The sequence below is a fragment of the Oncorhynchus mykiss genome, chromosome 12 (genome assembly GCF_013265735.2).
Source record: "Oncorhynchus mykiss isolate Arlee chromosome 12, USDA_OmykA_1.1, whole genome shotgun sequence".
NCBI lineage: Eukaryota > Metazoa > Chordata > Actinopteri > Salmoniformes > Salmonidae > Oncorhynchus > Oncorhynchus mykiss.
The window spans coordinates 95708419-95723906 of NC_048576.1; the positions used below are offsets into that span (position 1 = coordinate 95708419).

The 15488-nt window shown below is 42.9% G+C and overlaps 1 protein-coding gene across 3 annotated transcripts in view; it reads left to right on the forward strand.

The window, feature by feature from the left end:
- Positions 1-15488, forward strand: part of LOC110538761 (centrosomal protein of 112 kDa-like) — a 185734-nt gene that overhangs the window by 78925 nt on the left and 91321 nt on the right. For all 3 annotated transcript variants that reach the window (XM_036939340.1, XM_036939342.1, XM_036939341.1), the window contains exons 18-19: positions 1948-2083; positions 9967-10074. In XM_036939340.1, coding sequence (XP_036795235.1) covers positions 1948-2083; positions 9967-10074 — 244 coding nt within the window. The remainder of the gene's footprint in view (positions 1-1947; positions 2084-9966; positions 10075-15488) is intronic.

Below are 15488 nucleotides of genomic sequence, written 5' to 3' on the forward strand. Positions count from 1 at the left end.
CCGGTACCGAGTCAGTGTACTGGGGTACAGGCTAGTTGAGGTAATCTGTACATGTTGGTAGGGACGAAGTGACTATGCATAGGTAACCAACAAACATAGAGTGTACAAAGGGGTGGGGGGGTCATGTAAATTGTCCGGTGGCGATTTTATGAATTGTTCAGCAGTCTTATGGCTTGGGGGTAGAAGCTGTTGAGGAGCCTTTTGGTCCTAGACTTGGGGCTCTGGTACCGTTTGCCGTGCGGTAGCAGAAAAAACTTGGGTGACTGGAGTCTGACACCACCTATTATATAGGATGGATGGCTGGAAGCTTGGCCCCAGTGATGTATTGGGCCATTTGCATAACCCTCTGTAGTGCCTTACTGTCAGATGCCGAGCAGTTGCCATACCAGGCGGTGATGCAACCGGTCAGGATGCTCTCGAATGGTGCACCTTTTAGAAACTTTTGAGAATCTGGGGACCCATGCCAAATCTTTTCTCTCCTGAGGGGGAAAAGGTTTTGTCGTGCCCTCTTCACGACTGTCTTGGTATGTTGGGACCATGATAGTTTGTTGGTGATGTGGACACCAAGGAACTTGAAACTCTCGACCCGCTCCACTACAGCCCCGTCAATATTAATGGGGGCCTGTTCGGTCCACCTTTTCCTGTAATCTGTGATCCGCTCCTTTGTCTTGCTCACATTGAGGGGGAGGTTGTTGTCCTGCCAGTTCTCTGACCTTCCTATAGGCCGTCTCATCGATGTCGGTGATCAGGCCTACCACTGTTGTGTCGTCAGCAAGCTTAATGATGGTGTTGGAGTCGTGTTTGGCCACACAGTCGTGGGTGATAGGGAATACAGGAGGGGACTAAGTACACACCCCTGAGGGGCCCCAGTGTTAAAGATCAGCATGGCAGACGTGTTGTTGCCTACTCTTACCACCTGGGGGCGGCCCGTCAGGAAGTCCAGGATCCAGTTGCAGAGGGAGGTGTTTAGTCCCAGAGTCCTTAGCTTAGTGATGAGCTTCTTGGGCACTATGGTGTTGAACGCTGAGCTGTAGTCAATGAACAGCATTCTCACGTAGGTGTTCCTTTTGTCCAGGTGAGAAAGGGCAGTGTGGAGTGTGATTGAGATTGTGTCTTCTGTGGAACTGTTGGGGCGGTATGCGAATTGGAGTGGGTCTAGGGTATCCGGGAGGATGCTGTTGATGTGAGCCATGACCAGCCTTTCAAAGCACTTCATGGCTACCGACGTGAGTGCCACGGGGCGGTGATCAAATCAAATGTATTTATATAGCCCTTCTTACATCAGCTGATATCTCAAAGTACTGTACAGAAACCCAGCCTAAAACCCCAAACAGCAAGCAATGCAGATGTAGAAGCACGGTGGCTAGGGAAAACTCCATAGAAAGGCCAAGACCTAGGAAGAAACCTAGAGAGGAACCAGGCTATGAGGGGTGGCCAGTCCTCTTCTGGCTGTGCCGGGTGGAGATTATAACAGAACATGGCCAAGATGTTCCAATGTTCATAAATGACCAGCAGGGTCAAATAATAAAAGTCACAGTAGTTGTCAATGGTGCAACAAGTCAGCACCTCTGGAGTAGATGTCAGTTGGCTTTTCATAGCCGATCATTAAGAGTATCTCTACAGCTCCTGCTGTTTCTAGAGAGTTGAAACAGCAGGTCTGGGACAGGTAGCACGTCCGGTGAACAGGTCAGGATTCCATAGCCGCAGGCAGAACAGTTGAAACTGGAGCAGCAGCATGGCCAGGTGGACTGGGGACAGCAAGGAGTCTTCACGCCAGGTAGTCCTGAGGCATGGTTCTAGGGCTCAGGTCCTCTGAGAGAAAGAAAGAAAGAGAGAATTAGAGAGAGCATACTTACGTAATAATTTAGGCAGGTTACCTTCGCTTCCTTGGGCACAGGGACTATGGTGGTCTGCTTGTGTATGTGTTAATGTGTGTATGTGTTTCAGGGAGAAGGAGGAGCAGCTGGGACGTGAGAGGGAGTGTCAGCGGCAGCAGACCCAGCAGGCAGAGAATGCTCTGGAACACTTTAAGAAGCAAGTAGAGATCAGCTCAGAGAAGACCTACGCTAACATGAAACTACAGGTAACATGCTGATAATACTACATGAAACTATAGGTACCATACTGATAGTACTACATGAAACTACAGGTAACATACTGATAATACTACATGAAACTACAAGTAACATACTGATAATACTACATGAAACTACAGGTAACATGCTGATAATACCACATGAAGCTACCGGTAACATGCTGATAATACTACATGAAACTACAGGTAACATACTGATAATACTACATGAAACTACTGGTAACATACTGATAATACTACATGAAACTACCGGTAACATACTGATAATACTACATGAAACTACAGGTATCATACTGATAGTACTACATGAAACTACAGGTAACATGCTGATAATACTACATGAAACTACAGGTAACATACTGATAATACTACATGAAACTACAGGTAACATACTGATAATTGTCACGCCCTGGTCTTAGTATTTTGTGTTTTCTTTATTATTTTGGTCAGGCCAGGGTGTGACATGGGTTATTTATGTGGTGTGTTTTGTCTTGGGATTGTGGTTAGTGTGGTTGTCTAGAATAGTCTATGGCTGCCTGGAGTGGTTCTCAATCAGAGGCAGGTGTTTATCGTTGTCTCTGATTGGGAACCATATTTAGGCAGCCATATTCTTTGAGTGTTTCGTGGGTGATTGTTCCTGTCTCTGTGTTTGTTTGCACCAGATAAGGCTGTTTAGGTTTTCACGTCACGTTTCTTGTTTTTGTATTGTTCGTGTTTATCTTTTATTAAAGATGAATCAAAATAACCACGCTGCATTTTGGTCCGATCCCTGCTACACCTCCTCTTCAGAGGAAGAGGAGAAAGAAAACTGTAACAATAATACTACATGAAACTACAGGTAACATGCTGATAATACTACATGAAACATACTGATAATACTACATGAAACATACTGATAATACTACATGAAACTACAGGTAACATGCTGATAATACTACATTAAACATACTGATAATACTACATGAAACTACAGGTAACATACTGATACTACTAAACTCAGCAAAAAAAGAAACGTCCTCTCACTGTCAACTGCGTTTATTTTCAGCAAACTTAACATATGTAAATATTTGTATGAACATAACAAGATTCAACAATTGAGACATAAACTGAACAGGTTCTACAGACACGTGACTAACAGAAATGGAATACTGTGTCCCTGAACAAAGGGGGTTCAAAAGTAACAGTATCTGCTGTGGCCATCAGCTGCATTAAGTACTGCAGTGCATCTCCTCCTCATGGATTTGCCAACTCTTGCTGTGAGATGTTACCTCACTCTTCCACCAAGGCAATGAAGATCTGTTTAGTTATTTGGATTTTTACGAATTATCTTTGAAAGACAGGGTCCTGAAAAAAGGACTTTTTGCAGTGTCCTTCCAGATGTCTGTTTAGTTCAGTGTCCTTCCAGTTGTCTGTTTAGTGCAGTGTCCTTCCAGTTGTCTGTTTAGTGCAGTGTCCTTCCAGTTGTAGGTTTAGTGCAGTGTCCTTCCAGATGTCTGTTTATTGCAGTGTCCTTTCAGATGTCTGTTTATTGCAGTGTCCTTCCAGTTGTCTGTTTAGTGCAGTGTCCTTCCAGATGTCTGTTTAGTGCAGTGTCCTTCCAGATGTCTGTTTAGTGCAGTGTCCTTCCAGATGTCTGTTTAGTGCAGTGTCCTTCCAGTTGTAGGTTTAGTGCAGTGTCCTTCCAGATGTCTGTTTAGTGCAGTGTCCTTCCAGATGTCTGTTTAGTGCAGTGTCCTTCCAGTTGTCTGTTTATTGCAGTGTCCTTCCAGTTGTCTGTTTAGTGCAGTGTCCTTCCAGTTGTAGGTTTAGTACAGTGTCCTTCCAGATGTCTGTTTATTGCAGTGTCCTTCCAGTTGTCTGTTTAGTGCAGTGTCCTTCCAGTTGTCTGTTTATTGCAGTGTCCTTCCAGATGTCTGTTTAGTGCAGTGTCCTTCCAGATGTCTGTTTAGTGCAGTGTCCTTCCAGTTGTCTGTTTATTGCAGTGTCCTTCCAGATGTCTGTTTAGTGCAGTGTCCTTCCAGATGTCTGTTTAGTGCAGTGTCCTTCCAGTTGTCTGTTTATTGCAGTGTCCTTCCAGATGTCTGTTTAGTGCAGTGTCCTTCCAGTTGTAGGTTTAGTACAGTGTCCTTCCAGTTGTAGGTTTAGTGCAGTGTCCTTCCAGTTGTCTGTTTAGTGCAGTGTCCTTCCAGTTGTCTGTTTAGTGCAGTGTCCTTCCAGTTGTAGGTTTAGTACAGTGTCCTTCCAGTTGTCTGTTTAGTACAGTGTCCTTCCAGTTGTAGGTTTAGTGCAGTGTCCTTCCAGTTGTAGGTTTAGTGCAGTGTCCTTCCAGTTGTAGGTTTAGTGCAGTGTCCTTCCAGTTGTAGGTTTAGTGCAGTGTCCTTCCAGTTGTAGGTTTAGTGCAGTGTCCTTCCAGTTGTAGGTTTAGTGCAGTGTCCTTCCAGTTGTAGGTTTAGTGCAGTGTCCTTCCAGTTGTCTGTTTAGTGCAGTGTCCTTCCAGTTGTAGGTTTAGTGCAGTGTCCTTCCAGTTGTAGGTTTAGTGCAGTGTCCTTCCAGTTGTAGGTTTAGTGCAGTGTCCTTCCAGTTGTCTGTTTAGTGCAGTGTCCTTCCAGTTGTAGGTTTAGTGCAGTGTCCTTCCAGTTGTAGGTTTAGTGCAGTGTCCTTCCAGTTGTAGGTGTAGTGCAGTGTCCTTCCAGTTGTAGGTTTAGTACAGTGTCCTTCCAGTTGTAGGTTTAGTGCAGTGTCCTTCCAGTTGTAGGTTTAGTGCAGTGTCCTTCCAGTTGTATGTTTAGTGCAGTGTCCTTCCAGTTGTCTGTTTAGTGCAGTGTCCTTCCAGTTGTAGGTTTAGTACAGTGTCCTTCCAGTTGTAGGTTTAGTGCAGTGTCCTTCCAGTTGTCTGTTTAGTGCAGTGTCCTTCCAGTTGTAGGTTTAGTGCAGTGTCCTTCCAGTTGTAGGTTTAGTACAGTATCCTTCCAGTTGTCTGTTTAGTACAGTGTCCTTCCAGTTGTAGGTTTAGTACAGTGTCCTTCCAGTTGTTAGAGGGGATGTATAATTTCTGAAGGTTTGTTTTGATGTTGTCTTTGTAGTGTTTCCTTTGTCCGTCAAGGGCTCGCTGACTTTCATTCAACTGGAAGTACGTGATCTGTTTCGGGAGGCGTGAGTTGGGCATCCGGATCACACAACCTGTCCAATTAGAGTTGGGGTTGTAATATATATATATTTATTTAACCTTTATTTAACTAGGCTAGTCAGTTAAGCCAAGGAAAAGTGGGTTAACTGCCTTGTTCAGGGGCAGTACGACAGATTTGTCAGCTCTTCGATTGGATCCATCAACCTTTTGTTTACTGGCCCAACGCTCTAACGACCAGTAATGGTGATGCTGTTTATTCTGGCCTCCTCCAGCACGCTGGTGTTGGTCGTCAGCTTTAGACCAGGAGTTTAGTTTACATACACATAGACACATGCACATCTCTTCCATCGTCTCTGACCCTAGCGTGCCCTCTCACACCCCTGTCCCCTCTCTTTCCTATCTCGTCAACACAGAGAGTGGAGGCTGGATGACAAACAGACAGTGAACAAAACCAAGACAATGCCGATGACTGCAGGCCCGTCTCACTCACTCACACACAGACACACACACACACACACACACACACACACACACACACCTCTGAGTTAGGAAGACACAGCCTGGCCACAGATGCACAGGGGCGCCATGCTGGCTGCACACAGATTCCTCTGTCTCTTATTCTCTCCCTCTCTTTCTCTCTCCTTGCTCTCTCTCGTTCATGCTCTCTCTGTCTTTCCCTCTCTCTCACAGCTGGTTTAAACATGTTCCTTTTAGGGCCCTCTATTTGTGATCAGCTATATTATCCTCACAGAGTGCTAGGTGGCAAAATATGAGAAAAGCAAAGAAAGATTCTATGTTCCCATAAATTGAAATCCCACTGTGTGATTTTTACAGCCGGTTCTTATCATTTTAATGAACAATTTAAAGTGGCCTGAGTTAACAATCCTACAGTGTTTAGTTCTATCACTAAAGCCCTTGACTTTGACCTGTGTGTGTGTGTGTGTGTGTGTGTGTGTTTTGCTTTCACCCTGTGTGGGCCAGGTGGTATATACAGTGCCTTGCGAAAGTATTCGGCCCCCTTGATCTTTGCGACCTTTTGCCACATTTCAGGCTTCAAACATAAAGATATAAAACTGTATTTTTTTGTGAAGAATCAACAACAAGTGGGACACAATCATGAAGTGGAACGACATTTATTGGATATTTCAAACTTTTTTATCAAATCAAAAACTGAAAAATTGGGCGTGCAAAATTATTCAGCCCCCTTAAGTTAATACTTTGTAGCGCCACCTTTTGCTGCGATTACAGCTGTAAGTCGCTTGGGGTATGTCTCTATCAGTTTTGCACATCGAGAGACTGAAATTTTTTCCCATTCCTTATTTGCAAAACAGCTCGAGCTCAGTGAGGTTGGATGGAGAGCATTTGTGAACAGCAGTTTTCAGTTCTTTCCACAGATTCTCGATTGGATTCAGGTCTGGACTTTGACTTGGCCATTCTAACACCTGGATATGTTTATTTTTGAACCATTCCATTGTAGATTTTGCTTTATGTTTTGGATCATTGTCTTGTTGGAAGACAAATCTCCGTCCCAGTCTCAGGTCTTTTGCAGACTCCATCAGGTTTTCTTCCAGAATGGTCCTGTATTTGGCTCCATCCATCTTCCCATCAATTTTAACCATCTCCCCTGTCCCTGCTGAAGAAAAGCAGGCCCAAACCATGATGCTGCCACCACCATGTTTGACAGTGGGGATGGTGTGTTCAGCTGTGTTGCTTTTACGCCAAACATAACGTCTTGCATTGTTGCCAAAAAGTTAAATTTTGGTTTCATCTGACCAGAGCACCTTCTTCCACATGTTTGGTGTGTCTCCCAGGTGGCTTGTGGCAAACTTTAAACGACACTTTTTATGGATATCTTTAAGAAATGGCTTTCTTCTTGCCACTCTTCCATAAAGGCCAGATTTGTGCAATATACGACTGATTGTTGTCCTATGGACAGAGTCTCCCACCTCAGCTGTAGATCTCTGCAGTTCATCCAGAGTGATCATGGGCCTCTTGGCTGCATCTCTGATCAGTCTTCTCCTTGTATGAGCTGAAAGTTTAGAGGGACGGCCAGGTCTTGGTAGATTTGCAGTGGTCTGATACTCCTTCCATTTCAATATTATCGCTTGCACAGTGCTCCTTGGGATGTTTAAAGCTTGGGAAATATTTTTGTATCCAAATCCGGCTTTAAACTTCTTCACAACAGTATCTCGGACCTGCCTGTTCTTCATGATGCTCTCTGCGCTTTTAACGGACCTCTGAGACTATCACGGTGCAGGTGCATTTATACGGAGACTTGATTACACACAGGTGGATTGTATTTATCATCATTAGTCATTTAGGTCAACATTGGATCATTCAGAGATCCTCACTGAACTTCTGGAGAGAGTTTGCTGCACTGAAAGTAAAGGGGCTGAATAATTTTGCACGCCCAATTTTTCAGTTTTTGATTTGTTAAAAAAGTTTGAAATATCCAATAAATGTCGTTCCACTTCATGATTGTGTCCCACTTGTTGTTGATTCTTCACAAAAAAATACAGTTTTATATCTTTATGTTTGAAGCCTGAAATGTGGCAAAAGGTCGCAAAGTTCAAGGGGGCCGAATACTTTCGCAAGGCACTGTATGTGGAGTGGGCCGGGTGGTATATATGTGGAGTGGGCCGGGTGGTATATATGTGGAGTGGGCCGGGTGGTATTGATGTTAGATGCCGTCACAGAGGACGTGTCTCTAAACAGTGGAGTGATGGAGTAATTAGTCTATTTCACTGGGCCACTGTTCAACACTTGGCAGAATGTGGGCTGTGGATTATTGAGAGATAACTAATCGATGCAGACTTAGCTGTAAACAGTGAGAGAGAACTACAAAGTGTGAGCACTTCTGGGCAGAGTGTGTGTGGGCTTCATTGACAGAGCACGTGTTACATTGTGAACAGTGGAGATGTTCTGTGCTAATTAGTATGTTACTGTAGGCCTTTAACATGGAACTTATTGACATTGTGTGGGTGGGAATATCATAGAATAGACATACAGTGGGCCTAACTGACAGCACCATGGGCAGTCACACTCTCCCCCCTATCCTTATCCCTCCTTTTACTCTCCTCCTCCTCTCCCCAGCGATCCCCTGGACTCCCGATCTTCCATCTCTCTCTATCCTCGTCTCACATCAAAGTCATGAGAGAGCATCAATCTTCTCTGCATCCTTCCCCCTCTACATCCATCTCTCTACATCTCTTTCTATCTCCATTTCGCCCTATCTTTATGAATATAATAAAGCATATTAAGTCTGTCCTCTGTCTGTCCTCTGTCTGTCCTCTGTCTGTCCTCTGTCTCTCTCTCTCTCTCTCTCTATCTCTCTCTCTCTGTCTCTCTCTCAAATCAAATTTATTTATATAGCCCTTCGTACATCAGCTGATATCTCAAAGTGCTGTACATAAACCCAGCCTAAAACCCCAAACAGCAAGCAATGCAGGTGTAGAAGCACGGTGGCTAGGAAAAACTCCCTAGAAAGGCCAAAACCTAGGAAGAAACCTAGAGAGGAACCAGGCTATGTGGGGTGGCCAGTCCTCTTCTGGCTGTGCCGGGTGGAGATTATAACAGAACATGGCCAAGATGTTCAAATGTTCATAAATGACCAGCATGGTCGAATAATAATAAGGCAGAACAGTTGAAACTGGAGCAGCAGCACAGCCAGGTGGACTGGGGACAGCAAGGAGTCATCATGTCAGGTAGTCCTGGGGCATGGTCCTAGGGCTCAGGTCCTCCGAGAGAGAGAAAGAGAGAAGGAGAGAATTAGAGAACGCACACTTAGATTCACACAGGACACCGAATAGGACAGGAGAAGTACTCCAGATATAACAAACTGACCCTAGCCCCCCGACACATAAACTACTGCAGCATAAATACTGGAGGCTGAGACAGGAGAGACTCGCTCGCTCTCTCTGTCTCTGTCTCTCTCTCTGTCTCTCTTTCTCTCTCTGTCTCTCTCTCTCTCTCTCTGTCTCTCTTTCTCTCTCTCTCTTTCTCTCTGTCTCTCTGTCTCTCTCTGTCTCTCTCTGTCTCTCTCTGTCTCTCTCTGTCTCTCTCTGTCTCTCTTTCTCTCTCTGTCTCTCTCTCTCTCTCTCTCTCGCTCGCTCTCTCTGTCTCTGTCTCTCTCTCTGTCTCTCTTTCTCTCTCTGTCTCTCTCTCTCTCTCTCTGTCTCTCTTTCTCTCTGTCTCTCTTTCTCTCTGTCTCTCTCTCTGTCTCTCTCTCTCTCTCTCTCTCTCTCTCTCTCTCTCTCTCTCTCTGTCTCTCTCTCTCTGTCTCTCTCTCTGTCTCTCTGTCTCTCTCTCTCTCTCTCTCTGTGAGTGTTATGTTGGTGTTAAACTGTATCGATAGGGTTGTGTCTAAATGGATTACTTCTCATGTTAAAAGCTTTCACTCCGCTGGATGCCGTTTAAAGAAACGTGTCTGTCCTTGTGAGTGTAGAATATAAAGACACACAGCACCATGCAGAACAGAAACTGTCACTGCAGTTCAAAGGATGTTTTCACATAATAACAGAATGCATCACAACATATTGCCATAGTGCCATCTGTCTGTAGATAAGTCATTGGGAAAGATCCCATCTCTCCTTTTCTATGTAAATATACAGTTGTCTGTGCCAGGATGTCACCGAGTAACCTCTCATTACTTTCTCCATAGATTTCTCTCGCTCTCTCTGAGCATGGAACATATGTTGCTATTGTCATTGAGAATCACAGAGTGATCTTTCTCTCCCTCTTGTAGATGGATAAGGTGGAGGAGGATCTGACCCGCTCCAAGTCCCTAAGAGAGAAACAGGCCAAGGAGTTCTCCTACCAAGTGGAGGAGCTCAAACAGAAATACGAACAGCAGGTCAGTGGGAGACAGGAGAGAGGGGGACTTGATACTGTTATGTTTTTGCCCAAAAATGTCTTGTTTAAACTTTAAGCATTTCCTATAATTTTGGGATTCATTAATTGAATATGTATTTGTGTATTTGAATACGGGGACATTCTGACACCATCCTCAACGTGAGCCATCTGTATTGCCTCATCACAAAAGACACATATGATATTCAACAGATATTTTTGGTCTTAATCAACTATTAAACCCCCAATGGAAAACTCTGATTCAATCTGTGTTCGGGTCATACCGTCGTCTTATCTTCCAGCCCCATCAGTTTCCTCTGATTAGAAATCTCCAAACCATTTTCCTTTTCTATTGAAATCTAACTCGCTGATATAAAGTCTACTTTTATGAGGAGGAAATTCAATTAACCCACTGGAATGTCCATTATCTGGTGGAAATGATGGGATTGGATGAAGAATTGGAGAAAGCTTGAAGGCATCTAACACAAACCACACCCCTTTATTGCTGTTCAGTTTAGCCTCTTTAGAATCAGGAAGTTAAAACCTCTATGGGATCGGTGTCCCCCCAGCGGGACGGTTCAGCTAATGTGACTAATTAACCAATTCGGCACATTTGGGCAGACTTGATACAACATTTTTAACAGAAATGCAATGATTCATTGGATCAGTCTAAAATGTTGCTCATACACTGCTGCCATCTAGAGGCCACAATCTAAATTGCGCCTAGACTCCTAGGTGATATAATGACATTTCTCTTGCATTTCAAAGATGATGGAACAAAAAGAATTGGAAGCGCATTTTTTTTTCTTTGCATTCTCTTTTACCAGATCTAATGTGTTCTATTCTCCAACATTCATTTCACAATTCCACACACTTCAAAATGTTTCCTTTCAAATGGTATCAAGAATATGCATATCCTTGCTTCAGGTCCTGAGCTACAGGCAGTTAGTTTTGGGTATGTCATTTTAGGTGTAAATTGAAAAAAAGGGTGTGATCCGTTTAACTACCATGCAAAGGGGTGTCATTGGTTGAAACGACTAAACACACAGACCTTTACATGTTTACATAGCATACTGTACACTGAATTTATAAAACATTAGGAACAGACCTAATATTGAGTTGCACCCCCTTTTGCCCTCAGAACAGCCTCAATTCGTCAGGGCATTGACTCTACAAGGTGTCGAAAGCTTTTCACAGGGATGCTGGTTCCTGTTGACTCCAATGCTTTCCACAGTTGTGTCAAGTTGGCTGGATGTCCTTATGGTGGTGGACCATTCTTGATACACAAGGGAAACTGTTGAGTGTGAAAAACCCAGCAGTGTTACAGATCTTGACACAAACCGGTGCGCCTGGCACCTACTACCATACCCCGTTCAAAGGCACTTAAATATTTTGTCTTGCCCATTCACCCTCTGAATAACACACATACACAATCCATGTCTCACTTGTCTCAAGGCTCACAAATCCTTCTTTAACCTGCCTTCCCCCCTTCATCTACACTGATTGAAGTGGATTTAACAAGTGACATCAATAAGGGATCATAGCTTTCAACTGGATTTACCTGGTCAGTCTATGTCATGGAAATTGCAGGTGTTTCTAATGTTTTGTACTCTCATTGAATGTGGGACATTCTGAAATCCATTTGAGGGAGTTTTTAAATGATTATATTTTATTCCTCTGTAATTATTCTATTTTATTCCTCTGTATTTATTATATTTTATTCCTCTGTATTGATTATATTTTATTCCTCTGTATTTATTATATTTTATTCCTCTGTATTGATTATATTTTATTCCTCTGTATTTATTATATTTTATTCCTCTGTATTTATTATATTTTATTCCTCTGTATTTATTATATTTTATTCCTCTGTATTTATTATATTTTATTCCTCTGTATTTATTATATTTTATTCCTCTGTATTTATTATATTTTATTCCTCTGTATTTATTATATTTTATTCCTCTGTATTTATTATATTTTATTCCTCTGTATTTATTCTATTTTATTCCTCTGTATTTATTCTATTTTATTCCTCTGTATTTATTCTATTTTATTCCTCTGTATTTATTCTATTTTATTCCTCTGTATTTATTCTATTTTATTCCTCTGTATTTATTATATTTTATTCCTCTGTATTTATTATATTTTATTCCTCTGTATTTATTATATTTTATTCCTCTGTATTTATTATATTTTATTCCTCTGTATTTATTATATTTTATTCCTCTGTATTTATTATATTTTATTCCTCTGTATTTATTATATTTTATTCCTCTGTATTTATTATATTTTATTCCTCTGTATTTATTATATTTTATTCCTCTGTATTTATTATATTTTATTCCTCTGTATTTATTATATTTTATTCCTCTGTATTTATTATATTTTATTCATCTGTATTTATTATATTTTATTCCTCTGTATTTATTATATTTTATTCCTCTGTATTTATTATATTTTATTCCTCTGTATTGCCTCATCTCAAAAGACACAGATGATATTCAACAGATATTTGGGGTCTTAATCAACTATTAAACCCCCAATGGAAAACTCTGATTCAATCTGTGTTCGGGTCCTACCGTCGTCTTATCTTCCAGCCCCATCAGTTTCCTCTGATTAGAAATCTCCAAACCATTTTCCTTTTCTATTGAAATCTAACTCGCTGATATAAAGTCTACTTTTATGAGGAGGAAATTCAATTAACCCACTGGAATGTCCATTATCTGGTTGAAATGATGGGATTGTATGAAGAATTGGAGACACCATTCCCCTTAATTGCTGTTCAGTTTAGCCTCTTTGGAGCTGTGAAGTTAACTACCATGCCAAGCGGTGTCATCGGTCGAAACGACTAAACACACAGGGACCATTACATGTTTACACAGCATACTGTATATGTAGCCTATGTTTTAACTTGGTGTATGAGTTGAAAAACAGATGTTTTTAATATCACCTTTGTGTCAGCTACTATGTCCAATGAGTAATATTCAGTATTGTTGTGAGCCAACCTCATATCTGTGACACTAGAGAGTCCACTCATTCTCAGTGTATCCAGTCACTAACTAGGGTATCATCTGTGATTACAGTGTGTGTCAAAGACATGATTGATTTCCCGAGCTCTTTAAAAAAACACATCTATCTCTCCACCTCCCGCCTAATAACCATCCGACTCTCATTCCCCACGCGCAGACAGACTAGCGCTGCGTGTCACTCGCTCCAGATGTTTTGGAGTGGAGGATATGAGAGCAATGTTGTGGTGGCAAATAGAGGAATGGGTTTCCGTTTCCGATTTGGTCCGTGGTGGAATCGTCGGTTTGAGGTTGCGCCTTTCCTAATAATCTCTCGATACAGGGGTTATTGAAGTTTGAATATAATCGTATCGTGAATTCTCCTTTTATTTATTTAAATCCACATAAAATGCCCATTAAATTGGAGTTAAAGTGAGGAGCAGAAGTGGAGCTCAGTTGAAGATGTGAAAGTGTTTTCACAAAACGTTGTAGTAGTGACAATTGCGTTTCAGTCCTACCATTAAATAGTTTGTCGACAAAAGCAGGTTTTTATCCTAGTTGTAATTTTCCATTGTTTGTGTGTCAGTGTTGCTGAATTTGAAACATCTGAAAATGTTTACCGGGATGTAAATATCATAATCCCTTTTAAATGGAGAACAGTATGTATGTGACAGAAGGGGTCAAGGACAATTACCAGAGTTCTGAAAATATTTAAGTGAAGATAATCAACACTAACCAAGGGAAGGAAATGAAAGAAAGGCAGAGGCATCTATTTCATACTATAAGCATTTGGCGTCATTTTCTTCAGCGATACACCGAGAGAAACATCTCTCTTTCCCAGTACATCAGCCCTCTGTGCTAATGCCACATTTGGTGTCCTCATCGGTGACGTCCACCTCAGAGATAAAGAGAGCAGAAGAGTGGAGAGAGAGAGAGAGAGATTCGGAGCGTATAGAAAGAGTCTCGTGTCTGTCTGATGTGTATTTTCCAATTGCATGTTCCCTTGTAATGTGATTGGTGTCTCGGGGTCACCAGGTCAAGTTTGCCCATTGAACCATTCACAAAGGGGCATTCCACTGAGGTCACATCAGTGAGAGTTTTAAAGGAGGCTCCATGTATAGAGGAGTTGTTTCCCTCTGACCTCCAGGTCATTAGGACATCACGCCGGCCCTTCACAGCCCTGCTCCTTGACGTTGAACTGACGTAGGGAGGTCATAAGGCTGTTATAGATGGTGGCGTAACCCCTGACCCCATGGAAACCCCTAATCTGTCCTGCTCCTCAGATATTTGGTGACAACAAATGACACAAAGTCTAGGTCTAGTAAACGCATCCACACACCGAAACGCTCATCGTCTCCCCTTCTCGTCACCCTGCTGAGGCCAGACAGTTCTTCTCTCTCCCCTTCTTGTCACCCTGCTGAGGCCAGACAGTTCTCCCTCTCCCCTTCTCGTCACGCTGCTGGGCCAGAAGGTTCTCCCCTTCTCGTCACCCTGCTGAAGCCAGACAGTTTTCCCTCTCCCCTTCTCGTCACCCTGCTGAAGCCTGACAGTTCTCCCTCTCCCCTTCTCATCACCCTGCTGGGCCAGAAGGTTCTCCCCTTCTCGTCACCCTGCTGAAGCCAGACAGTTTTCCCTCTCCCCTTCTCGTCACTCTGCTGAGGCCAGACAGTTTTCCCTCTCCCCTTCTCGTCACTCTGCTGAGGCCAGACAGTTCTCCCTCTCCCCTTCTCATCACTCTGCTGAGGCCAGACAGTTTTCCCTCTTCCCTTCTCGTCACTCTGCTGAGGCCAGACAGTTCTCCCTCTCCCCTTCTCGTCACCCTGCTGAGGCCAGACAGTTCTCCCTCTCCCCTTTAAGTTCTCCGGCCCTTTTAAGAGCCTCAGCACCCAGTCTGTGACGTAACCAGGATGTTTGTGTGTCTCCATAATCCCTCTTTCTCTCTCTCTCTCTCTCTCTCTCTCTCTCTTTCTCTCTCTCTCTCCTCCTCTGCCTCCTTTCATAATGTTACTTTTTTGAAAACAGATCTAACTCGGCCTTCCTGTCCACCTCCAAACCCCCTCTCTCTCTCAAAACCAAAACCCTGAAATGAAATCAGGACGGTCACACGAAACAGTAAGCCAACGCTTCCCCACTTGTCTCTCCTGTCGTCGGGTGTCACGCTGTTGTTGTAGTTTTGCGTAGGAATTAGCCGCCTATCAGTCAGCCCATCAGACTCTGACATGCTGTGGAGATATGAATCATGATCTGTGGCGTGATTCTGCATGACTGTGAAATCCAGTTGCTGGATATGATTGGGTCTCTATTATATTACTGAATGAATTATATTATAGTGAATGGAATTGAATTACAGAGCAGATGTCATGTATTAACTCTGTGGGAGCAGCAAAGCCGAACATCTCCAATGACAATA